Below are 27891 nucleotides of genomic sequence, written 5' to 3' on the forward strand. Positions count from 1 at the left end.
GATGCTGATGATGAACAAGAGAATAATCGAGGGGGTAAAAAATAAAGAAGAAAGTTTAAATATATATATCTCCTTTTTTTTTTTTTTGCTATGAGAGTAAAAATTGTCCCCTGCAGCTGATATGAATTTTCGATACAAACCCCCCAGTTAACCATTGTACTTAGACACACTCGTATTAATCGAACAGTCTCGACCCTTCAATCTCAACCCTCCACCCTCTATTCCCTGCTTTTAGATATGCCAATCACCCTTCTCTCGTCGACTATATGATTTATATATTATTTATTATGTCACGAAGAAAAAAAAGAAAAAAAAATGTATTTCGATTTTATTTTTTTAAATTATTTATGTTTAAATTAAATTTGTAATATTTAAATATTTTTTACTATGTTAAAAAATATTTAAAAAATCAATCAATTTAGACCATAAGTCGTTTGAGGGGCGGAGGGGATGATGTATTATATCGGGGTGATATTATTTAATGATGAATTATTATTTTTTTTTTAAATTTCCCTTGTCTGCAATTGCCCGTCAGCTTGTCGTTACATCTGGCATTCGATTATTATTATTTTTTTTTTTATTTCTTTAGATATAAAGAATGAAAAAAAAAAAAAAAAAGGCAAATTGGATATATTTCTCGAACTGGAGTCTGTTGACCCAGAACTTAAAGAATTTACGACTCATTGAGGGTGTGTTTAATCGGGTGTGGTATTTAGCTAATTAAATAACATCTTGTGTGCATTTAATTATTTCTTGAAAAATATTTATGTTGAATTAAAATACCTGTTTTAATTTAAGTAAATAATTTTTGTTTGTTTGTTTGTTTGTTTTAAAAAAAAACTTTCTATTTGTTTCCAGATGCGATGATTGATGTTTTGATGATTTTTTAAAATGTGGAAACACGTGGATTTGCTGGAGTACATTGAGTCAATTTTTTCTTGGACATCTTCATTCATGACTGCTGTCTGCAATGTGCCTAAATATATACAAAAACAAAATGTAAGTTTTATTTTCACTATTAAATTTTTTTATTCTTTTTTTTTTTTTTCAATCACTTTTTATATATTGTTTGTTCTAATTTTTTTTTTACTTGGTAGTCATGGTTATTAAACACTAGTGATAAAACAATACCACCTAAATCACCCATTATTTTAATTATCAATATAAACAATTAAAAATTTTTAAAATAAAAAAATATTAAAGCAATATTTTAAACTATAATAAAAAATAATTAATTCATTAATAATTACAACCATTGATACTTTTAACAATATATTTTTATAAATAAAAAAATTTCACCGAAAATTCACAATTTAAAAAATCATAAAAACCAATTTAAATAAATACCGATAAAATAATTAAACAATATAATTAAATGAAATATTTTACAACACAAATAATATTAATAATAATAAATTACCTGATATAAATTTTCTCCATCAATATTTATAATAAAAAACAATCACTTTCTTTCACCCTCCGCGTATTTTTTTAAAACTTTAAAATAAACTTTATCCGAAATAATGGATAATAACATTTAATAAAAATTATAAAACAACAAATAATTAATTGAAAAAAAAAAAAACAATAACACAATACAGATTGCATGTATGTAAACATGTACATACATATATTTATATATGATTATAATAATCAAAAACAAAATTAAATAATAGCAAAAACTAGTAAAAAACATTAAATGGACAATAAAAATGATATAAATATTATTTGAATTGTTTAAATTAGTTAAGTTAAGATATGACTAAAATGCAAGGGTATAGATAGAGAAGTTGTCTTTTGGTGTTGTTGGTTTGATGGTCGCGGTGGCACTGCGCCCTCTTTGCCGTCACCCGTCTGGCCCAGCCCCTCGTCGGCATATTAATCTCTTCTCCATCCATCCAACCACCCATCTACTCACTCACCCACTCACTGCCTCCTCCTCCTCCTCTTTCTCCTTTTTATGATGCTGCCAAGCCAAGCAATACTCAGCTACCTCCAAAAAGCCCCGTGAACGCATTTTCTCTATACATTTTCTAGTGCCAAGAGGTACATCACGTTGTTGGTGGGATGATTTTAACCCTCTGTGTATCCACTACCCTCTCTTTCTCTTTTTCTCTTTAGTTTTCTACACCAACAATTTTTCATTTTATCACACACTTGGACACTTACATTTTTCATCCCTCTCTGTTGATGTTAAGTTTGCGTGAGCTTGATGGGGTGTGTTGTTGGTTTGAACGTCGCGGGGCCACTGCGCCCTCCAGTCAAAGCTCCTGGGATATGAACCCCCTTTAGTCATCCCCTCCAACTAAAATTTACCCCCAATGAAAAAATATAAAAATAAATAAATAATATATATATGTACATGTATATATATCGACACAAATAATAATAACAAAATAAATTTATACAAATGATTATTAGTATTATTGTTGTTATGATATTTATGAAAATTAAAAATTTATAATAAATGTAGTTTGGAGTAGTGGTTGAATATATACATGCGTATATTATTTTTGATTTATTTTTACATTGAAATTTTTTATTTTTATATATTATTTGAAAAAAAATACAAGAGCAAGTCTTTTGATAGAGTCTAGTCACCTTTGCCACACCCCCGGGACATATTCCGGAAGAGTTAAAGCTCTGGGTTATGTGTATTTTTCAAAGAATAAGAATAAGAGGTGTTTTTTTATTTTTTTTTTTTTTTGTGGAAACGCGTGCGCTTTGAGATGTGCAGAAAAAGCACTACTATATATATATAGCGAAAGAAAAAAAGCATGCTCTTTCTTGGTTGTATTATATTGTTCACGATGAGAATGATGAGGGAAAAAGAAAAAAAAATAAATATAAAAAAGTGGTGAAAAACAAAGAAATTATGTTGATGGTGGTGGTGAAATACCATCTCTGTAAATGCCTTGTGCCCTGGATGAAATGTTCAAGGCCGAATGGTCCACAAGGAACGTGCTTTTTCACTTTTTTCAAGTTTTTTTTTTTTTATTTTTCATGTTACGTGACAAAGACTGCTTGTCACATGTTGAGATTATTTATATTTTTTTTTATTTATCATTGCTTTTTATTGTTGTATAAATAAATATTTTATTTGTATATATTTTTTATTGTATTTATAAAATTTTGTTCATTTATCAAAAAATTTTTTTTTTCCTCCAATTTATCATTTTAATGGAAATGAGGATAATTTTAATTAATTTTAGTTGTTAATCATTGTCTATTGTGACTCATGATTTAATGGGATATTTTGTTTTAACAAGCCAGAGATTTATAATGATATGTTTTATTTTTATTTTTTATTTATAAAAAGTTATCAAACTTTTTTTTTTACTCATTTTGTTGGAATCAAATGTTTTTTATCTTTTTAAATATATATTTATAAATAATAATTATATATATTACTACCCTTGGCTTTTGTTAAACTCCCCTATTTCAATTTTTTTTTTATTTCCAATTTTATTTCAACATTTGCTCTTATCGTATGCAACAACACAATGGCTCTCTAAAAATACACATAATATACCGAGGAATTTGCAAATTACATTTGTACTTGATGTGCGAAAGAAAGGTGGTTTTTCTTTTTTTTTTTTTTTCTATTATATTTTCATCCCTTACTTTAATTTTATTTCAATTTTTTTAAATATACAGTATTATTTTTCATGCTCATTTCTTTTTTATAATAAAAAACAAAATACATAAAAATTTTTTTTTTTTCAATGATTTTTATTACATAATAACTGGAGTAAAATTTTTTATTTAATTTTCCGGTATAAATTTTATTTAACTGCTATTTTTTGAGGATTATATATATTTTATTTCTTGGGTATATATTTTTATTTATTTTTGTCAAATAGCTCAATGTCATAGGTCACTCTTGAGTGTCCTTCAAGAATAATTTTTCACCTCAACAATAACTCAATTAATTATAACCCAGTTGACCTGCCAAATTCAATCACAACAACTTACCACAAGTTTCATTTAATTTTCTTTTATCCATACACAGTGTATTATATATATTTTTATATATATATTGTGTGTGCTTTTTTTTATTTTTTTTATTTTTCATCTCACTTGGCATTAGTATGTGTCTTCATGTGTAATCTCAGATTGGAAGATTCAACGACCCCCGTTGTTTAATCGTCAAGGGAATCCCCTTAGTGCTGAGGTTCTCTCAGCATGCAAGGGTGTAAATAAAATGTGGGGGGATAAATAAAATGAATCGTCCAACTAAGTAAGCAAAGAAAAGCAAGAAGCCCAAACAACAAGCCACCCTTCTCTATATTTTCTTACCACTAACAAACCATTCTCTAATACATTCACCAAAATATATACTGATAAAAAAACAAAACAACATCTCATCTCTTTTTTTTTTTTCAATAAATTATTTACTCCAATTTATGTAAATAATATAATTTTCAAATTAAAAAAAAAAAACAAACAACAGATCAGTAATTTATTTTATTTTTTTAAATATAAAATAAATTGCCACACCCTGTTAATTGAATAGTAGAGTGTCAAAATAAAAATAAAAAAATATATAATTAAAACAATGATGAAAAAAAAGGTGTGAGGCAATTAAAAAGTTGAAAAAAAAAAAAAAAAATGCCTGAAGCTGTGCATTTATTTTTATATTGGCTTGAAATTTGTGCATATAGTGGTTGAAATGAAAAAAAATAAAATAAAATATATATAGAGTATAAAAGTATAGATAAGAAATGAATATAGAGAAAACAAAATAGATAGAGTTGATGCAAGTAGTTTGAGTACGTATTGGGGCAGCCTAAAGCACAAGCAAAAGTTGAATTCTCAGTTCAGTGCGAGGTTGAGTCGCCTAGGCAACCCTCCTCGGCCTGGAAGGAGCCCGCAGGATTTTTAGAGATGCGCCCTCTTTATCCCCTATTCATCCCCCTTTTATACCCCTTAAGCGTCCAATGAATTCTATCGGGCCTGGCTAACTTTGTGCCTTAAAAAAAAAATTTTTTTTTTTTACACAATTTACATATATAACATGCAAAAATGAGCGAGACAAGAACAAAATATTATACAATCGTATATACATATTATTTTATATTCTCTTTTATCAGGGATTATTATCATCATCATATTTATTTTATATATAAGCTATATAATAAATATATATTTGTTTTATTTAACGTTGTTGGTAAATAAAATTAAAATAAATAAATAAATGCAATTGATATTTTGACATTGCAATATTGATTTAAATTTTTTTTTATATATAAAAACATTTTGAATGTAAACTCGAGAGATGAATTGATTCAACGTGGCTTTAATTCAATGTGGGGGGATGTTTTACGATAGACTGGGAAAATGTACACACGGGGCGACCCGCTGTCTGCCATCATCATCCAACAGCTGAAAGACGAGCTGCTGGCCGGCTGCAACCCCTAATCAAAATTTTCACAATATATATTTTATGATTAATTATATTATATATAAAAAAATATTATAAATTAAATAAACATTTATATATATTTTTTATTTTTAATATATAAAAATATAATTTAATTTTACTCATATAATAAATATATTAATTTGTACTAAAAATAATTTAATGTATAGATTAAACTTAGCTTGTATTTTGTCGTAATTTTGGAGGAAAATTTGATGATTATAATTCTCATATTATGGGTAGTAAATAATAACTTGTTTCATCTAAATATATATCATGTGAGATTTGAAAAATCTACTTGCTATTTTTGTCATTTGTAAAAAAAAAAAAAAAAAAAAAATGGTATTATAAATAATGAGTATACAAGTATATAATGATATAAAAGTTGAAAAAAAAAAAAAAAGAGTAAATCCTGTCACTTTGTGGCTCATCAAGGCGTCATGAAGATAAAAAAAAGTAAAAAATTTGATATACACTTTGCCAAGAAAATTCGCCCTTATCTTTTGGATAAAAAAATTGGAGTAAAAAAAAAAAAAAAAAACAGTAGTAGTAGTATATATAGTAAAAGAGATATGCTCTTTCCATTTTTGCAAGGTTACTCACTTTCCCTGATATATAGAGATAGAGCGAGAATACATTGGGGGTGAATTTGTGGGGCACAGAGAGAAAAGAGGAGTTGACGGATAAACGCGTTTGGCACGGGCGCGAAAACGAGAACAAGGGTAGAAATGAGAAGTGAAGTGAGGGGGTTATTTGAGAATGAGTGAGAAAAAGATAATATTGAATGTGTCAGAGACAGAAAATGAATTGAATGCGTTGGTGGTCCATGAGAAGCAAAAGAAAAAAAATAAAAAAAAAAATGGAAAAATTATATATATAAAATGCGAGAGAAGCTCAATGTGCTTGCTGCTTTTCGTAGTTTCAGTTGCGATAATATACCAAGTTGAGAGACCGAAACAGAGAATGAGGTTTTACTTTGCAAATCGATGAAGCAGTGACGTCACATTGCTTGGGGATGCTGTTCGTCGTCATGGTGACCGCCAATGGACCCGGCCACACCAGTTCGAGGCTACCTCAGGGCCTGGATCAAATTTTATTTAATTTCATCTAGTCATTTTACTTTTTTTTTTTTTTTTCATGCTATTTTCCTTTCATCTTGTATATTTAATTTTTATGATATTTAATATATGAATTTTTAATCATCATTATTATTATTATCATAAAATGTTATCAAATTATTTTCATGAAAATTATTTACATTGAAAATTTACAATTAAAATATCATTGTTGTTATAATGTACTATTAGGAGAGAAGGGGGAAGGAGGGGGAGGAGGTTAATTTATATATGCGGTTATTGTATAACACAATGGATATTTTAATTCAATTTTAGATCATAGATGCCGAGACAAAGTGCACTAATCGATTATACTTATTAACTATTTTTGGATTTTTCATTTTTCTTTAATAATATATAAGAAAAAAAAATATTTCATTTTTCTCAATTCAATTACACATTTGACATTTAAAAATTATAGAAATTAAAAAGAAAATATATTTTATAATATTATTAATATAATATTTTAATTAAATTTAAAAATTTTTATATTGATTTTTTAATAAGTTTTTAAATAATAAATTATTCGAGAATTTTTTAAGAATAAATCACATATAGAATGATGTATTATTTAATTTATCAAATGCATTTTAGTCATTTTTTTTTTTTTTTTTGTTTTATTTACTCTCATATTATAGAGAGTCTGACCATTGAAATAAATTATATCAAGCAATTTATCAATAATTTTTATTTTTTAATATATATTTATTATTATTATTATTATTTATTGACATTTGGAAAAATTCAACGGTCATATACCGGGGTCGATGAGCTTTTTGGAAAAAAAATTTTCTGGTCACGCGTAAGGGGAGAAAATTGATGGAAAAAAAAAAATAATAAAATAAATATTTTTGGGGATGACGATGATGATGATGATGATGAGCGTGGATGTTGGTTTGGGACCCCTTTTTTTTTTTTTTGTTATTTGTTCACTGGACTATTTTTCGGCTGAGGCCGAATAATTTTTGCACCCGATTTATATATGGGGTTGATATGGTGGGATACATATGGCAATGGGAGGGATAGTGTATATTTCGTCCGGGTAAAAGCAGCTCGTGGATGCTGTATTGATCCATGGCAAGAGAAGCGAGAGAGCTGAAGTAAGCTGATGGCTGAGTGTTGCCAAGGCAACTTGTTCCCCTTCTTGCCTACATATACACCCTCTGGTGACTATACCACCCCCAAAACCCAACCCCCTCTTCAAGCCAAAACTTATTTTTCTATCCTTTTTTTTTTTTTTTTCTATTATTTAATTCTTGCTATTTTTTTTTATTTTTTTTTGCTTTTAAATTGCCATAATATATATATTTACTTGTAGATTTTTATTTAGCAAATTTGTTTTTATTTTTAAATATTTAATAATAAATGTGTATTATTAATTTTACAATAAAATTATTATAAATATTTTCTTTTGTATATATTATCTCGTGGGGAAATATTTTATATATAGAGATTTGTTTTTTAATTTTATATAACATTTTGAATCGACAGATGTTATATAAATAATGTATTTTTTTTTTTACGATTTTTTAAATCTTTATTTATTTTACTTTTTTAAATCTTTTTTTTTTTTTTTTCATTCGGTATACTTTAATTATTTTATGACGGGTAGAAAAAAAAAAAAAAAAAGCTGTATAAAAATATTGCTGAGTCTGAAAATATATCCTTGGTTTTTCTTCATGCAAGAAATTTTTTTTTATTTTTTTTTTATTTTCTCAAACATTTTGCTGGTTTTTCTTCATGATTTTTTTTTGCTTTTTTATTTTACTCAATGGTATATTTTTGTACTTGGATTTATTATTATCATTATGATAATTTTGTTTGTTTTTTTTTTTTTTTTTTGTATTTTCCTTCAACTTCTGGAAATTATTATCAAGGGTGTGAGTAAGGGATGATTCTGGATATATATTTTTATAATATAATGATATGACATATAAGATGGAAGAGTGTCTTGGGTCTATTGGGTATAAATCGATCGATTTTATTTATTTCTTATTTTCGTGTATTTTTCTCATTTTTCATCAGACGTTTTTTTATTTATTTTCCTCTTAAACTGAGTGGCAGGGATTTTCTGACAGGAATTGAATAAGTGACAAGACTTATTTTCCCATCGTATATATTTACCTCGTTATTATTTTTTTAAAAATGAGGCAATTTAACGATTAAATATGTACTTAGTCAGTAAAAAAAAATTTAATTAATATTTAATTTTTAAAAAAATGCATTTACTCGGTTATTATCAAATGGAAAAACATCTAGAATTTTAATTTCGTTTATTTTTTTTTTTATTTTTTAAATCACCGCACATTGAACATTTAGAATTTAAATTATTTTTTTTTTTAAATCACTAAATAAATTTTTTATTTTTTGAATAGCAGAGATTAAATAGAGAGTCGATATTTTAGTGAATACTGGACGTGTAATTTACACGACATATGGGCAAAATACAAAAGACCGGTGACTAAAATTTTTCCTATATGGCAATGTACCCTTGTATTGTCAATACATTTTCATTCATATTTTATTATTATTATTATTATTTAAATATGAATTTTTAACTGTAATCCAAAATATGTTTACAATAGAATTGGGAATTCATGTTAATCGATTTCTCGTGGATTTAATTCCCCAAAGAGTTCAACTCAAAATCCATAGAGATTGAAAACATTTTTTTCAAATTTAAAATTCCATTTTTTGTTTTGAATAAATAATGGAAAAAAATAACTATTGATTTTTATTTAAAAAAAAACTATTTGAAATTTAAAAAAACAAAACATTTATAGTAAAAAAATAAAATATAAATTTATAAAACAATAATTAAATATAAAAAAATTAATTAATTATTTTTTTAAATAAATACTATTGTTATTTGATTAAATAAAAAAACAAATAAACAATTAAAATTATTTAAAATACAATTTATAAAATTTAAAAAACAAAAACTTTTAATTGAAAAATCTAATTATCAATTTTTCGATTAAATGTTTTATTAATATTTAAAGGAGAAAAAATTAAAGAAAATTTATTTAAATAAATGAGTATTTAATCTATTTCAGTACTTGAATTAATATAATAATTAAATTTTTATTATTTCAATAATTGTCATTGTGAAATTTAATTTAACATAATAATTTTTATATAAAAAAAAATTCAATAATAAAAAAGTTGATTTAATTATTTTTAGTACTATTGAATACATCAAATATTGAATGACTTTGAAATTTTTCAATTAGTAAAAATTCACAGCTATTTTTTTTACAATATATAAAAAATAATAAAATTTATATTATTTTTAATTTAAATGAACCCCAGAGTTCGCCACAATCCAGTCAATTGTAGTATTCAGCACAATTTAGCGAATCAAAAATCCCATAGCGCTATCTTTTGGATATTTGATGAATCAAAAACTTCCCCTTTTTTAAGGGATTTCTCCCCTTTAATACTTGATAGAAAATTGGGGGTGAAAAATAAACTGGTGATGGCCACGAGGGCGCAGGACAAACTCAAGAAATAAATGCCAAATTTAATATTTATCCGTGATTTTTAAATTTTTATTTTACTTTTAATTTAAACTATCATTATTAATGCAAAAAATTAATTAATTTTCGATTTTTATTCTTATAGTATTTTTTATTTTAAAAATTCAATAATTTATAAAGTTTTTAAAAGTGATTTAGTGTTGAAATATATATTTATATATAGTGAATAAAAATTGTTAAAGAAAAAGCATTCAATTGCGGTTTATTGAAGCAGTCAGAATTGCTTTGTTCGTGAGGGTTGATTCATGTACATAAAGACAAACTAAAATGGCTGTGATTATTTATTTTCACAAGCCAAGTTTATATACTAAATTATAAATGTTTAAAAAAGTGACAAAAAAGCTATTTGAAAAAGCTAAAAAAAAAACAAAAATTTATTATTAGCAACAATATAAATTTTATCTTTTTTTTAAAAAAAATTCAAGATAATTATTATTCCTATTATTTGGTGATGAAAAAAAAAAATTTATGAGGAATGGAAAAAGATCCTGCGCTTTAATTGAATTTTCTGAAATTTATGTAAGTTTTTTTTTTATAAATAAATTATAATAAATAAAATATTTTGGTCCATGTAATTTACTTATATTTATTTTTTTATTGCAGTAAATAATTAATTTGAAGATTGAGCTTTTATTGAATTTATCATGAGATCATATGATGGTGAGAGCAGTTCTGGTGATGAGGAGGACAGAAGAGAAGGTCTTCCTGAGGTCCATTTAAATCAGGGACCTTGGCAAAGATCATCTCATCCAACTTGGGCCTGGGACCATCGTGGTGTAAGTTAAAAAAATGATAAATTAATATTTTTAAATTGATAAATATTGTATCATGCTGTTTTTTTTGTTTTCTAGCCACAATTATCAGGTCAACCAAATGCATCAATTGAGACTGTTTCTTACTCAACACCAGCAACATCACACTCAGCAGTACCAGTTGCACAAGGAAGTTATACAAGTAGTGAACATCCACAAAATCATGGTAGAAGAACTCCACTTGGTGCTGTTGGTCTTGGTGGTTTTTATTTTCAACAACAACCACAACCACATGCATCATCAAGTGCACTATCATCAGATGAAAATCGTCCTGATCAAGAACGGTTAATTGAACTTTTTATATATTAACGTTTATAAATATATCTTTATTAAAATTTTATAATTACATTATTCAGGCCAACTGGATCTAGATTAAATTGTCCATCAAAAACAAAAAGTACACGTCAAGGTAAAAGTGTTAGACTCAATATTAATGCAAGAGAACGTCGAAGAATGCATGATTTAAATGATGCACTTGATGAATTACGTTCAGTTATTCCATATGCTCACAGTCCATCTGTTAGAAAATTATCAAAAATTGCAACATTACTATTGGCTAAAAATTATATTCTTATGCAGGGTAATTATATTTTAATTTTATACATAAAGTTAAATAAATATATGTATATTTATTTTTTAATATTAATTTAAGGTAATGCACTTGAAGAACTTAGAAGAGTTATTGCTGTTCTTCAATCACCACATGCTCATACAACAGCATTACCACCAACACCAGTATCATATGATTTACTACAAGGTTTTCCTGGTAAATTATTTCAAGGTGTACCAGAACTTCAAAGTATGCATGCATTACATCAAACAACATCAACTGGACCATCAACAGATATAACTGTTTCTGGTGATGTTGGTATTTCAGGTGGTGAATCAGCCTAGATTACATTAATATTTTTTTTCATTTTATTTTTTAAACATATATATACTCGTCATAATTTTAATATAATTTATAGATTCAATCAACCAAAGATTTATTTGATATAAAAAAAGAAAAAACAAAAAATATTTATTTACAAGATTAATTAAAGGAAAAGAAAAAAATTATTTAACGACGTGATAATTACATTACAATTATCAAATTATTTTACATCAAGATTTATATCTTAATTTGAGATAAAAACAAAAAGAAACAAAAGAAAATGAAAGTATTAATCTTACAAGTTTTTTAGATAAACAATTTCAATGAAAGTACTAAAATTTTAAGTTAAAAAAATGAAAAGAAAAAATAAATCAAGTGGAGTTTGAGCAATGAGACATGGGGAATTTAAAAATAGCTCAAAAAAAAAAAAAATAATAAGTGATTTAACGAAAGATATGGAGAAATAATAATGAGCCCCGTCCGAAAAACACGATAGTCAATATTAGGATGTGATAAGATAAGAATAATAATAATAATGATAAAAAAACTAGTCAGTTGCGTTTATATATGCATTCGAATAATCTATTTAATAATACTCTTGAATAATTGATTTTAATCAATATTTATAACGAAAATATAATAAACAAAAAAAAAGTATTTAAAAAAAATAAATAAATATATTTATGCTATATTTAAAGCGCTCATAAACTCAGTTAAAATATATTTAAAAAAAAAAAAAATAATAAAAGAAAGAAAGTGCCAAAGCATGTAAAATTCAGTCAATAGATATTTTATTTTATAATTTAATAATAATTATTATTATTACAAAATTATAATATATTATTTTAAAAAAAAAAAAAAAAATTAAATCCACGGGTTTTCTCTAACGAGCAATAATGAAAATTAATTACAAAAAGTCAATATTAAAATAATAATAATAATAATATTTATAATAACAATAATAAATAATAATTATAAAAAAAAAAATGATTAAATTTAATTGTAATTTTCAATTTGTCAATTGATATAATTAAAAAACAGAAAAAAAATATTGTAATCGTAGAAATCGCTGTTTAGCAATCAAATAAAAATTTAATTGTTTTTAAATTCCAAAAAAAAAAAAAAAAACAATTAAAAATAAATAAATAAATATCAATTTGATATTTAATTGTAATAAATTTTTAAATTTTTCCCGGTTTTTAAAAATGCCGGCCGCTCATGCGTATTAAAATCTCCGCCATTTTGGTATTCTCAAAAGAGAGAGAGAGAAAAGAGAAAAAAAAAAAATAGTTAATAATTTTCATGGAGTTTAACAAGGAGGGTAATCTGTGACGTCACACCGTAATAATATTAAGTTGTGAAGCTAATGAGCACAAAAGTTTTGATGACGACGAAATATTCAAAGTTGTTTTGTTTATATTTTATAGAGTATTTTTCATTATGTAAAATAATCAATTAGTATAATATTAAAAGTTTGTTTTAATAAAGAACATCAGATTGTTCTTTAAAGAAAGTTAATTAATGCTGCTTTACCATCAGGTACTTTTATAATCACATCAATTCCTTTTATCATCTTTTTTTTAGCTACTATTTTCATTTGGTATTTTTATGATAATGTTTTTTACTTCAATGTTAAATAAATAATTTAAATAAATAATACGGATTTGTATTTGTATGGTGATAGAAAACATGCTGATGGATCTCTTTAGATTGTTGTAAGATAATTTTATATACAATTATTTTAATGATAATATAAATAAATAATTAATAAATATCATTGTTTACAATTAAAAATAACGTGTACATTTTATTTATTTGCTAGATGTACATAAATAAAATTCATCAATAGTTAAAAACAATAAAACGTGTTTATAGTAGTACAAAACTTAACCATTTGATCCAATGCCACCAGTTTGATATGATTATTAAAATTTCAACAAATTTTTTTGTTAAATTAACAAACAAAATTTGACAAACGACTAAAGAAATTACAAACGAATTAATACCAACTTTTTTACTGTGTATAAATGGAATAAAATTTTTTTGTAATCCAATTTCGTATAAATAATCTGGAGCTGTATTACTTGTTGTAAAAATATGTTAATGGTCAAGTAAACAATCAAATAATTCAGTAAATAATGGTTTCAATATTGCATCAGCAAAATCATCAAAATATATTAGATGATTTTTCAATAATCATCAGCAACTATATTGATCAAATGGTCAAAGTTTTGTACTATTATAAACACGTTTTATTGTTTTTAACTATTGATGAATTTTACTATGTAATCTAGCATAAATAAATAAAATGTACACGTTCTTTTTTCTCAATCTAAACAATGATATTTATTAATTATTTATTTATATTAATATTAAAATAATTGTGATATAAATTATCTTACAACAATCCTAAAGAGATCCATCAGCATGGTTTTTTTATCACCATACAAATAAAATCCGTATTATTTATTCTAAATTATTTATTTAAATTAAAAGAAAACATTATCATAAAATACCAAATGAAAATAGTAGCAAAAAAAAGATGAAGCTAAAGAATTGATGTGATTATAAAGAAATTACCCATATGGTAAGCAAATATTAATAATTTTTATTTTTCTTACACTGCTTGTCTTGGTGTTTATTTTATTAAAATAAATTGCTTTTAATTTTATTTGTTAAATAAATAATGTATTATGTAGTTGTGTATTATTTTTACAATGAAGGAATACTTAACTGAGCTAAACAAAAAAATATAAACAAAAACAACATAGATTTTGATCTTCTCACTACTAGCGTCATCACCGGCAGAAAAACGTACTGACTTGCTCCATTCTGTGAGCTTCAGTGAAATTCGAGAGATTACCCTCCTTATACACCTCCATGATAATTTTTTATTTCATTTTTTTATCTCCGAAGTTTAGGGCCGAATTCAAATACGTGAGTTCGTGTAATATCGTGAGTGTTTATGACGCTTATTCTCTTGACTCCACTTCATCCCTGGCCCAAATATAATACAACACAACAAGGTACAGTGCATGCAGTCACTTTATACTGCAGTGTGCAATATATAAAAAAATTTATTGTATATAGCTTGTGTATATTTTTTTTTTTTAGAGAGACAGTAAAAAGAGTTCTGCTGCTATCGCGAAGCAAAGCAAAGCAAAGTGTCGAGCGTGCTTTGGCCTCGTAGATGTGTCTGTCCCTTTCTTGTCCAGAGGTTATTATTCTTTTTATTTTTTATTAAATTTAATCAACATCAACATAATCAACAATAACAGCTTCTTTAAAAAATCTACAAAATGGCCAAATTACTCCGAAATATTTAATTGTCAAAATTTACTCCAAAAAGTGCATAAAAAGTGAATGTCAGTGTTAAATAATTTACAAATAAATCATTTGTAAAAAATTCATAGGAACTTAATATTTATCAAGTTATAAAATGATTATCTTGTGCTAATTGGTAAGTAAAAAAAAAATTAATAAATAACTTTCCCGCTAACAAATATACAGACACCGGTCTATTATTGTTGTTATTATTTCATCTACGAAATTCTTTCTCTTTTTTTTTTTTTTAATTTAGGACATGTATTTTTTTTTATGCTACTCTTTTTTTATTTACTCATTTTTTCCCTCAACTTTTTTCATTGAGTGCGCATTGTCGTCATCAACTTCACGTAAATGATGACAGATGACGTTAAACATAATAATTATATACAAACTCTATTTTTAATTTTTTAAATTATATATCTGGTTTTATTATTTTTTTAAAAATTTTTATTAATGTTATGCAGTTTTTAGATGTTTTTTTTTTTCATGCAAAATAATTGTTTTGTAAATTTGAGTTGTTGATTAGCTTTTTTTTGGGAGGCTTGTTAATTAGGAGTATATTTTGGGGGTAATTAAAAATATTTATATAATGAGTATAGAATAAAAAATAATTAAAGTTTTTTGCTTTGGCAAATGGTGGTAGATGGCTTGTTGAAAAAAAATATCATGCTAGGATGTATTATAGTACAGTTTCAACACAGTGGGGGGAAAATTTTAACCTAACTTTAACTCAAATGGAGTTTATATATTTTTTTTATTTTTTGTCTACTTGATTTTTTTTTATATTTCTTATTTTGGTGATGAAAAAATTTCCACTCGTCAGTTGAGATTTATTTTTGTGAATTTATTTCTTCTATTTCTAAATCGTATATAATTTTTTTTTTGGAGCAATTTATTTGACTAATTTTAATGAAAAATTATTAATTAATTGGCCAATATTGTAAGCTTGAATTTAGATGAAAAATGATTAATTTATATTAAAAAATGAATAGTTTAGTAGCAATAGTTATTTGGGCTAAATATCACTCATTAAATTTCGTTCTCTTTGAAAAAAAAAAAAAAAAAAATTGGTTTTTATTCGCAATATAAGATGAGATATATTCGATGCAAAATTTTTTTAAAAATTGCATTATATTTTGAGTAAAATAATCAATAATAATAATGTTTTTTAAAAAAATATTTTTCGCAAAAATCATTAGCTCCTAGTTTTTTTGTTTTCCGCAATTTCTTTTGGGTTTTTTTGATAAAAAAAAATTTATTTCTATCGAAAAATTTGTACGAAATATTTCCCTATTAATTTCTCAATGAAAAAAAAAAATTTCCTCTTTAATTTATCTGCATTTTTTTCCTGTAAAATAAATTTCTTTCTATTTTTTTTTTGTAATTAAAAATTTTGCTGAATTTATCGATAATTTAGTGAATAAAATTTATTAGCATTAATTTGCACTTTGCAGAACATATTTATATTGTCTTAATATAAATGTTAATGAAATTTTTAAATTACATATTAAAACAGCCAATGAAACGACATTATGTAGTCTTATCTTTATTTTTTTTACTATAGAATGATATTTTTTTTTTTTTATCATGCTTTTATAAAAATCCACCTGTTAATATGACATTTTAATTTATCACATATTATCGTTGTCTTTACTTGCAGATAATTCATTACTTAAAAAAACAATTTGAACGGAAATTTCATATAAATTATAGAATTCGTCTGAATAAATAAAATTTATTCACGTATAAATTCTGCAGATGATATTAAATGTTTTTTTTTTTTTATAAATATAAAGAAAAAAAAATACAAACATCAGTGAAATGATTAAGATTTAATAAAACATTAAAATGCAATGTAAAAAAAATATACACATTATCGATGAGGTTATCATTTACGGTCAATGACTTTAAATCATTCGCTTCAACGTACCATACTTCAAATCAATATCTTCATTTTTTTTTTTATTTATTTTTTCGTCTGAATCTGATGACCGAAAATTCAGGTCAAGGACGACGACAGGATTAAGGACAATTTGTGGCACATTTTGTCTAGTTTTTTATGTCATATGAAAAAATAAATAAATATTATAGACCAATATAAAGCGCAGAAGCAATCACAAAGGTGGGATAGAAAAAAAAAAATACAAAATTTTCTCATGGGGAAAACAAGAAGTAAGCGGATTTCACGTGAATTTAAAAAAATAAAAAATTTTTATTTAACTTTTGAATTATACAGTTTTCAAATCAAATATTCAAAAAAAGTTACTTCAAAATGAAAAAAGTAAATTTTCCGGATAATAATTAAAACAAAACTTTTCTTTGAGGAATTATTTTACTAAAAAAACAAAAAATATATATTAAAAACTCATTAAAAATAATTACTAAAAAATATAAAACTCATTATAAATATAAAACTTACCTTTTTTGCTTTTATATATAAAAAAAAATATTAATTTTCTTATACGAGAAAAGTTTTGGAATTTATTGTCACAATGAATAGTCGAATTTACGGGACAGGAAAATTGTGAAAGAAGAAAATAAATGATAAAATAACAAAAAAAAAAATATATATATATATATAATAGAGGGTAGAAAATTAAATAGGGGAGGAAAATAGAAATGAAAAAAAAAAAAAATTGCATGTAGTTGTGAGGGTATGTTGTACGAAGAGTTGTGAATTATTTTACTTGTAGATGTATAGAAGAGATCGAGTTGCCTTGGTAACCAGCATTGATTCCTCCCTCTCTTTTTCAACAAACCACCCTCTCACCCTAAAAAATATATATGTATATATTTTTTTATTTTTAATAAACCCCCTACAACCCTGTTCTCCACGAATCACATCGTCAGATTTTTTTTGTTCTCCACAATTTGTGCGCGTTTTCAACAAAACTCGTTGTACTTTGTTCTGTTTTTGTTCTTCATTTCATTGTTTACGTTTTTTATTTTTTTTTTTTCATTTTAAAGTTTTAATTTTTTTTTTCTTTACTTGAAGTTTAAATTTTTATCATTTATATTTTTTTTTTTTCTTTTTCGCCACATTGTTTTGAAATTATTTGAATTTTATTTATTGATCTATTTTGTGAATTTTTTTCATTGTGAAAATATATTTTTAAAAATTAATAATTTATGGAAAATTAGAGAGAAGAAATTTTGTGGTTTATAAGAAGGGATGAAAAGGAATATTAAGGGTAGAAATTATAGTCGAGTAAATTAGTAACAGCAGAATTACAAAGTCACCCTGTAAAAGACAAAATATTTACGTATCAAAAGGGTTGCCATGGTGTATACATGTTTGCAAACTTTGTAATATTTTCAATACCCTTTTTATTATATGCTCATTTTGTATATCTATTTATTTTTTTTCACTATCTTTAATCAAAATTCCATATAGCACTTGTGTTTCATTTGAAAAAAAAAAAAAGGTAATTCTTTTTTTTTTCTTTTCTCTTCTGCAGTATAAATAAAATGTCAATTAAATGATAAAAATTTAAACAATAGATAATTCTTAATTTTACTATTCAATAAATATATTTTTTATCATATATTTAAATATTATTTATGGCCTTCCTCTTGATTTACGAGGGATTGATCTCAGGGTCGTATCTGGGTCATGCCAACTCAACTTCCACATCAACTGTCAACACTGTCATCATGTCAATTTAATAAAATTATCATTATGTCATTTTTATATTTTATTGATATATAAATATATGAAAATTTTATTATTTCAAAATAATAAAATATATATTTAATCATTGTTGTGAGAATTTATATATAGATAAGTCAAAAAATCATAATAGAATATATTTTTCTTTACATTTACGAGAATGACTAGTACACGTGCTTTTATATCTATGTTCAACGTAAATTTGTACGTACAAATGTGGATATATATATATTTTTCTGCTTTTTTACGAGCAGCAGAGAGCGTGCGTTGTTGAGATAAAATTAAAATTAACGTCTGCGCATCACAAAATATTTATGTATGACGTCATTTATATATATTCTATTCTTGACCCTTCCAATATTTTTTTAAACATATTATATATATTAAATGGAATAAATAAAATTATAAAAAAATTACATTTACAAAATTTTATAAAATAAATATCAATTTTCTTAAATTTTAATATAATTTTTAATTGAAAAAAATAAAAACAAAAAAAAAGAAATTATTAATATTTTTTTGATTAAATTAATATTAAAATTTTTATTTAAACAATTTTTTTTTTTGTTAGTTTCTATATATAGTTTTTTATTTAAACTTTAATTTATGGCTTACTTAAAAAATAATAAAAATAAAAGAGAAAAGTTTTGGATAAATTTTGGTATAGTTGTAAAAGAAAAATGTAAAATAAATAAGAAGAAGAAAAATAATAATAAAAAGAAAAGGAAAAAAAAAAAAAAAGAGTATATGGAAAATTTATAGTGATAGAGAAAGGGTGATAAGGGGGTGTATATATTGAGGGGCGTGTAAATGAGGTTGGAAAGGTTTACAATGGTATGGGGTTGGTTGGTTGGTTGGTTGCTCTGATAAAATGAGGAAAGTAAGGTGGTGTTTTTACCCCCAGTTGAATCGATTCCACCGCATTCAATTTTAATATATATATATACTTTACTATAACAGTCCACGTGCATACCATGAATTTACATTTTGTCTTTTTTTTTATTACTCTTTTTCATATTATTATTATCTGCATTATTATTTTCTTTTTCACTCCTCGGTACTTGAAATTTTTCAAAAAAATATTTTCTGATAAAAGACTTTTTTTTTATGAAAAAAAAAATAAATTTATATTGAAAATAAAAAGTTTTTTAGAAAAAATTCAAGTATTTTTTACTTTTTATATGATAAAAAATATAATAATAATTTTAAAGATAAAAAAAATAAATAAGAAATAAAAAATTAAATTTACATTTTAGTTTTTTTAATTTAATAAAAAATTCATGATTAACTATTTTATTTTATTTACAAAAACGAAAGACATTGTTTTATATTTTATAGAAAAATAAATTTTATATAAAAAAGGATATGGTGCTATAAAATTTTTACTACTTTATAGATATTTTTTATTTTTGTTTTGAATGATAATACAAGTGTATATAATACATAAAATTAGATACACTCAATACGGTATATACAGATGAAAAGTATGTGAAAATATTCAACTGAAATATAAACATGTCAGTCCTTTGGTAAATGCATATTATTTTCACTTATAAACGTGGGTAACGGTACTCCAGGAGAAGTCGAGGTTAGACACGAACCTTCGCCTATTTATCTATAGCTCAATAAGTATATACTCAATTTTAAAAAGTTTAAAAAATTAAATTCTCAATTGAATAAATAATATATAAAAAATTTTATTCAACTATTTAAAAAAAAATATATTCTCAATTTAAATTTGATATAAAATATAAAAAACATATTTATAATATTTTTTTTTTTCAAATATTTCACTTGTTTACAAGTCGATTTGTAAAAGCTCTCGGCATTTTTCTCTTTGGTATATTTTTTTTTCCTATTTCCTCATATTTTTTTTCATTCAATTTGTAGTTTTTTTTTTTTTATATTTTTTCCCTCTATCCAACTATAATTTCGAGCGGCAAAATGTTGAAAAAATTACGTATATATAATACACATGTACATATACAAATAAAGGATGAAGAAAAATAAATAAAAAAGAAATGAAAATTTTATATTATATGGATAAAAAGGAAGAAAGAGGTATATGAAATATTTTTTTCTTCGTTGCACTCACAATATTATTGGTGCATCGACTCAACTCTACCCTTTTTTTACATATATTTATTATTATTGTTGAAGCATTGTGAATATATATATACATGTATTTGAAGAAATAGTACACACATTTATATATGTATGCATAGATTGCACAGTATGTTGTTAAATTGTCGTTTGAACTGGTGTTGGTACTTTCCCAGCTCATGTACATTCAACAAGACATACATAAAAGTACATAGAATATATAGATATTGTAAATTCACTCGCTGCGAGACGAGACAAACTAAATTTTCTATATGAAAATAATAAAAAAAAAATGAAATAGCACAGACTTATTTCTTTTCCCTTTTAACAAACCCCTTATAAAAAAAATTTATATATAAAAAATAAGAAAAAAACACGATGGCAATATCGTCGATCTTATATTGTCTATCTTACTCATAAAATTCATCCCTTATCTTATTTATTTATATACTTTTTTTATTATTAGAAATTTTGTGCTTTTTTTTATTTTACTAAAATTATTTTTATTTATTAATATTATTTTAATTATTTATTTTATTTTTCACTTTTTCTAATTATAAATAATTTATTTTTATCATTTTATATATAGCTCAATTAAACTGCGATATTTTAAATTTAATTTTAGATCTAATTTTTTTTTTACAATTAAAAGCTATTTTTATTTTTAACCATTTTTTTTTTTTTTTGTTTTCTCACCCTTAATTTTCTGGCTCTTGTGTATATCCATTTACAAGATAAAACAATGAAATATATATTTGTTAATTATTATTATTAATTAATTTTTTTTTTTGTTGATTTTATAACTAGCACATGCGCAATTGTTTAAGTATAGTTTTTCGTTCGTTGAACTGTTGGATAAGAGAGGAGGAGAGGGTTTTTTTTTTGACTAGAAAAATAGTCAAGAGTTTGTATATATAGATAGTATATTATTACGGTGTTGGACATTAAATATGTTCAATGGAAAAAAATATATAGATACTGAATCTATTTTGTATTTGATATTTTTTTTTTAATTTGTATTTTTAAGCTTAATAATTTTTAACAATGCGCCGATATTATGGCGTCGATGATGATGTTACCAAACAACGAACGTAGTGGTGTACATCATCAACATACCCACTATGACCCGGGTTCGTTGCTTGCGTTGTTGGGGCTTTAATAGCTAAGTGGGGATGAAGGATAAAAGTCGACTTCACCAAGAGGTGATGCGCGAACCAAAGCAACATTCTCATTCCGACATAAACCGGTCAACGGTTTCGACGTGTTTTTTTCATTTTTGTTACTTCAAATATCTTCGATATACTATATTCAAAATATACTCATTATTTATCAACTTTTAAATAAACATTATATTGTATAAATATCCATTTTCTATTATTTTAAATTTTAAATATACATACTTTTTTTATTTCGATTTGCAATTATTTCTATCGGATATTTTAATCAAATTAACATGTAAAAAATATTTATTATATTAATTTAAATTTGAAAAAAATAATGATTCATTTTTTTGGTAGTTTTATAATGTTTTTGTGATGTTATTTTATGTGTCTATAATGCAACAAATACGGTTTATAAAAATTTAAAAACAAGGTAAAATAAGCCCGCTAAATAAATTTTTTTTTTTCTTTCGAAATCGAAATTATTATATATTTTCCATCAGCTAATATTGAATTTAATAATTATATTTGTTTTAGTTTATATATTTATAAAATTGAAAAAATAGTATTTTGAGTTATTACATAAATTTGTTTATTTAATATTGTATGTAGTTAAATAACTTTATAAATGTTGGTGCGCGGTACCAACAAACTTACGGCTTATTGATCCCTTTGCTTTTCTCTATGTATCCTTGCTTATGATTTACCATCGGACAACGAAATTCCTTTATTAAATTATTCTCTATATCAACTGATATTTAAAAAAAAAAATTAAATTATTATGATTTGTTTTTCATTTTAATAATTTAATATTATTTCTATCATTTTTTTGTTATTTTTTAAATTTTAGATAACACAATCAGTTCGAGATGGAATCGACTTTAGCTTGTCCGTCAAAGTCAGAAAATACTAATGACCAAGAAGAATTCACCTCAGTGAATTTACCAACAACAACAACAACAACAACAATAAATTTGGAAAATTTACAAGAAAATATTAATAATGAAATTAGTAATAATGTTAATGAATTATCATCAGAGCCAAGCAATCATCATGACGAAAATATTAATGAAAATAATATCAAGGTGACAAATATTGATAAATCATTATTGTCAACAATTAATGCAATAAGTGATGATGATGATGATGATAATAATATTAGTAAAAGTGATGATTTTTCAACAATAAATAATACAGAATTAAAAGTAATTGGTGTTGAAATATCTGATGAAGAAATTAAACAATTAAAAAATGATATACATAGATTATCACCAGTATCAGTTAGTCTTCATGAACGAACACTTGGTGAAATATTATTAACATCAGAAACTGGTGGTGGTGGTGGCAATGGTGATGGTTGTAAAGATGATGGTGGTGATGGTGTTATTGAAAATGAATTAAATATAAATAATAAAAATATTAATAGTGAAAATATTATAAATAATATTGATAAATTTGAAATTAATAATTACAATAATATTAATGATAGTAATAATGAAAATATAAATGATACAAAATTAATATGTCAACAAAAAGAATTAATGCTTATATTATCAAGAGTTGATGATAATAAAAAAACGAATCAACAAATTGATGATACAGAAGCAACAACAAGTGAAATAAATGTTTTTAATTTATCACCAAAATATATGGAAAATGATCAATTAAGTCGTAAAAGTCCAATGGTTGTTATTGATAAAATGAATCATTTAAATAAACAAATAATTACAAGAAAATTAAATAATGAATATGACGATAATGATGGTGCTGATAATGATGTAAAAATTGATAATAATTTAGAAAAAACAAATGAATTAAATAATGAATATATTGTTAATCAAGAATCTAGTAGTATTATGATTAATGAAACAGTAGTATGTGATGATAATGAGCAATTGATAATAAATAATGAAGATGTTACAAATGTTATTTTAACGAGATTAGAAGCTGTACAACCTGAAGCATTTACTGAAGATTCAGCTGAAAGTATGACATTAACAACTGGTGGTGCTGTTGATGAAGTTAGATCTGATGGTAGTGATTCTGGTCTTGGTAGTGAATTACCTGGTGATCAAGGACCAGCACCAGCACAAGAAAGTGACTCGGAAACTTCATTTCTTGATAGAATACCAGATGATATTTTAACAGACAAAGAAAAAGGTAAATTTTTTTATTTTTTTTTTAATTTCTAAATAAACTTTGTGTTAAACTTTTTTAATAAAATGTTAATAATTTTTAATTTTTATATATATTTTCTTTTTTTTAACAGTTGTTAATACATTGAATACATTTGATTCTCCATCAAGTTCAAATTCAACAACAGTTGTAACACAACAAAATTATTCATCACCACAAAAAAGTAGTTTAAAAAGACGTTTGGATGATTGTCTTGAGGGTGAACCAAGTGCAAAACGTAACAACACCGACGGTGAACCATTTAAAAAAAAAAGGAATATTAAATTTGATGCTGTTACTGTTTATTATTTTCCTCGGTCGCAAGGTTTTACATGTGTACCTTCACAGGTAATAATTAAAACCTTTATAAATTCTTTTTTCCCTTTGTTAAAAAAATATATTATTCTGTTAATTCTTCAAACAAAATATTGTTGAAATAAAAAAAAAAAATCCATATGTTTTATTATTATTATTATTAATTCAATTGTATGAATTTGTTTTTTTTTTTTAAAGGGTGGTAGTACATTGGGAATGAGTGCAACACATACTCATGCTGAAAGATTTTCATTGAGTGAACATGCAGCTGAACAAAGACGACTTCATCGTGCAAGAGTTGCACAATTAAGATCAGAAAGAGCTGCAACATCAGTTATTGAAGCAGCATCAAGTTCTGAAGATCCAAGTGATGATACTGATGATGAACCAAGTGATACTGAAGAACTTGATATTGATAATTATTATTTTCTTCAACCAGTACCACCATGGCAAAGACGTTCATTATTACGTGCTGCTGGTGTACGTAGAATTGATGCTAATGAAAAAGATGATTGTCGTGATATAAGAGCAAGTAGAGAACATTGTGGATGTGGATGTAAAGGATATTGTGATCCTGAAAGTTGTCCATGTTCAAGAGCTAATGTTAAATGCCAAGTAAGTTTATAAGCTATTATTTATAATTACATTAAAAATTTATATTTTAATTTACAAAAATGTCTTTTATATTTCTCTCCCTTTTCTTGTTAATTATTCAAATAGTAAACTTTGAAAATCCCTAGCTTATAATTTATTCAAAAATAAATTTTAATTAAAAAACTAAAAATTAAAATTATTTTGTTTTTTCAAGGTTGATCGAGCTGGATTTCCCTGTGGATGTTCACGTGATGGTTGTGCAAATAATTCTGGTAGAATTGAGTTTAATCCAGTTCGTGTACGTACACATTTTATTCATACATTATTGCTTCTTGAAATTGAAAAAAAACAACGTAATGAAGAGCAACGTGATGCAACAAATGAACAAGATATTCAAGATATTAATTCACGAATACCTTTACATGGTGATGTAATACAACAAACAGTAACAGATATTACAACAAATGAACAAAATTGTATGAATACAAGTAGTTTTACAACACTAAATTATGATAATCATGAAACAACAACACAAAGTTGTCAAAATATACATACAACAAGAGATAATAATAGTTTAGATTTATATGGAATAAGAGATGTTTGTTATCAAACTGATGAAACAATTGATAATTCAAATCACAAAATACATCCAGAATTTAATCCAACATTTCAATCATTTACTCCTCAACAAACAACATTTTCAACAACAAATTATCAAGATTATCAAACATATGATACACTACCATCAACATCATCACCATCACAATTTCAACCACAATTTCAAAACGTCAATCAATCACAAGATATTAATAATTTTACACATTATTCATATGTACAAAATGATCAAAATTCAATTGCTAACAATTCTTGTCAATCACAACTACAAGAACAACAACACCAGCAACAATCATCATCATCATCATCATCACAACCACAACAAGCACAACCACAACAGCAACAAATTTATGATAATAATTTTACCCAAGATGATAATAACTCTCAACAATACACAAATTTAAATTCAGTACAACAACCAATGAATAATGTTGTACAACAAATGGGTAAACTTGAACCATTCTCGGAACTTCTTGCTGGTCGTTATTCATATTATAGTGATGTTGAGCCACAACCAATCAATAATTATCATCAAAATAGTAATAAAGTTGATGATAAAATTATTGAAAGCACAAATATACAAAATAATATTGATGATTGCGATGAAAATTTTGGTGAAATTATTAAAAAATCAATGGTTGAGACTGTTTCTGCTTGAATATAAATAATCAGTTTTATTTATTTTTTTTTTTTCTTTATTTTATATATACAATTAATGCAAATATATATATATTTTTTTTTTTTGCAATAGAAAAATAGTTAGGTGCAATCATGTGTCTTTTATTTATAAAAAAAATTATTAATATTAATTTTAATGAATAAATTTTATTCACAATTTTAAAATGACTGAAAAATACTTGGAAATATTATTTTATTTTAAATTTAGCTTTTATTTGTTTTAAATAATATAAAAAATATATTGGCAATTATTTGTTTTTTATACAATTTCATACAAATTAATAATAAAAAATTTTTATTTATAAAATTAAATAATATTTCCTAGTATTTTTTAGTTTTTAGTATTTATAATAATTAGTTGAAGAAGAAAATGTTTTTTTTAGTAACATAATGATAACTGATTATTATTTTTATTCAAGTAGATAAAAAAAAAAAAAAAACATTTCTTTTTAAGTATCTTGACTAATTATTTTAACGGTTTTTTGGTTCGTCAAGTGAAGGCAGAAGTACCTGAGGGAATTCTGTTGGGGCCATGACGTCAAAAATGTAATAAAAAGTTAAAAATAAATTTAAAAAAAATATTGTTCCTAGTTGTTAACTATTAAAGGAGCAATAATAATTATTTCACGATATTTATAATGTTTTTTTTTTTTAACGTGGTTGTGACCAAATGAAAAAAAAAAAAAAAATCAATATAAAGTGGGATCAGCTTAGAATGCAGTTTATTATTACGTAATTTTAATACTTGAAATTAATTATTATTATTATTAATAAATGCAGGTCGCGTGGTGTTGAACTTGTAAATTTTAATTTTTTTTTTTTCTTCTTTTTTATAAGAGAATTTGAAAGAAAAAGAAAAAAAACTAAAAAGACTATTGTTTCATTGCGATTGTGATAACTGAATGAAATGCGATCATAAAAATTTATACAAAAATAAATTATTTGTTAAAATAACAGTTGTACGTTTTATTGACGTTACTGTTGTTTATTAAATATTAATTGGTTGTGCACATAATAAAATAAACCAGATACACAAAAAAAAACAAATGATAATTTAAATATATTTATAATTAATAGTAAAATAATTATAAGATAAATCAACTCGTCATGGTGCCCGGCTGATCCACACCTGACAATTGTTTTACATAATTTTTGTTTTATTATTAATTAAGTTTTAAATAATTACTTGTAACTCAAAAAAAAAATTAACAAATTATTAATTTTGAGTTGTAAATAACGAAACAATGTTGGAATTTTTTTATTTCAAAAATTTTTGGTTTTAATTTCTTTTTTTTTCATGATAAAATCAATAGACAAAAGTTAATTAAAAATTAATAAATAAAATAAAAAGATTCAAAATATATACACAAATTTAAAAAAAAAAAAAATTATATATGTAAATGCATAAGGAATAAATAATTATATACGACGATAGTATTAAATTTATACATATTTACTCGAATCTGTCAGCTCCTATATATGTAACAAACGC

The 27891-nt window shown here is 24.2% G+C and overlaps 2 protein-coding genes across 4 annotated transcripts; both read left to right on the plus strand.

The window, feature by feature from the left end:
• Positions 1-422: 422 nt before the first annotated feature.
• On the plus strand, positions 423-12299 carry LOC122847476 (class E basic helix-loop-helix protein 23). Of its 2 annotated transcripts, XM_044145198.1 has the most exons (6): positions 423-999; positions 10502-10595; positions 10680-10852; positions 10928-11172; positions 11245-11468; positions 11541-12299. In XM_044145198.1, exons 3-6 carry the CDS (start codon positions 10721-10723, stop codon positions 11780-11782), a joined length of 843 nt encoding a protein of 280 aa, XP_044001133.1. In that variant the 5' UTR covers positions 423-999; positions 10502-10595; positions 10680-10720; the 3' UTR covers positions 11783-12299. The 2 variants fall into 2 exon arrangements, with proteins under 2 accessions (XP_044001133.1, XP_044001134.1); XM_044145199.1 differs by lacking the exon at positions 423-999 and having other exon boundaries at positions 10445-10595.
• Positions 12300-14649: 2350 nt separating this feature from the next.
• LOC122847477 (protein PF14_0175) lies at positions 14650-27442 on the plus strand. Of its 2 annotated transcripts, XM_044145201.1 has the most exons (6): positions 14650-14788; positions 14877-15222; positions 22873-24182; positions 24292-24545; positions 24711-25127; positions 25321-27442. In XM_044145201.1, exons 3-6 carry the CDS (start codon positions 22892-22894, stop codon positions 26377-26379), a joined length of 3021 nt encoding a protein of 1006 aa, XP_044001136.1. In that variant the 5' UTR covers positions 14650-14788; positions 14877-15222; positions 22873-22891; the 3' UTR covers positions 26380-27442. The 2 variants fall into 2 exon arrangements, with proteins under 2 accessions (XP_044001136.1, XP_044001135.1); XM_044145200.1 differs by lacking the exons at positions 14650-14788; positions 14877-15222 and adding an exon at positions 22098-22455.
• The last annotated feature ends 449 nt before the right edge of the window (positions 27443-27891 follow it).

Source organism: Aphidius gifuensis, linkage group LG1 (genome assembly GCF_014905175.1).
Source record: "Aphidius gifuensis isolate YNYX2018 linkage group LG1, ASM1490517v1, whole genome shotgun sequence".
Taxonomy (NCBI): domain Eukaryota; kingdom Metazoa; phylum Arthropoda; class Insecta; order Hymenoptera; family Braconidae; genus Aphidius; species Aphidius gifuensis.

Coding starts and splice junctions, on each gene's coding strand:
- LOC122847476 (XM_044145198.1), top strand. CDS start 10,721: ATGAGATCATATGATGGTGAGAGCAGTTCTGGTGATGAGGAGGACAGA. Junction 11,173..11,244: donor AATCGTCCTGATCAAGAACG/GTTAATTGAACT, acceptor TACATTATTCAG/GCCAACTGGATCTAGATTAA. Junction 11,469..11,540: donor AAATTATATTCTTATGCAGG/GTAATTATATTT, acceptor TATTAATTTAAG/GTAATGCACTTGAAGAACTT.
- LOC122847477 (XM_044145201.1), top strand. CDS start 22,892: ATGGAATCGACTTTAGCTTGTCCGTCAAAGTCAGAAAATACTAATGAC. Junction 24,183..24,291: donor TTTAACAGACAAAGAAAAAG/GTAAATTTTTTT, acceptor TTTTTTTAACAG/TTGTTAATACATTGAATACA. Junction 24,546..24,710: donor TTACATGTGTACCTTCACAG/GTAATAATTAAA, acceptor TTTTTTTTAAAG/GGTGGTAGTACATTGGGAAT.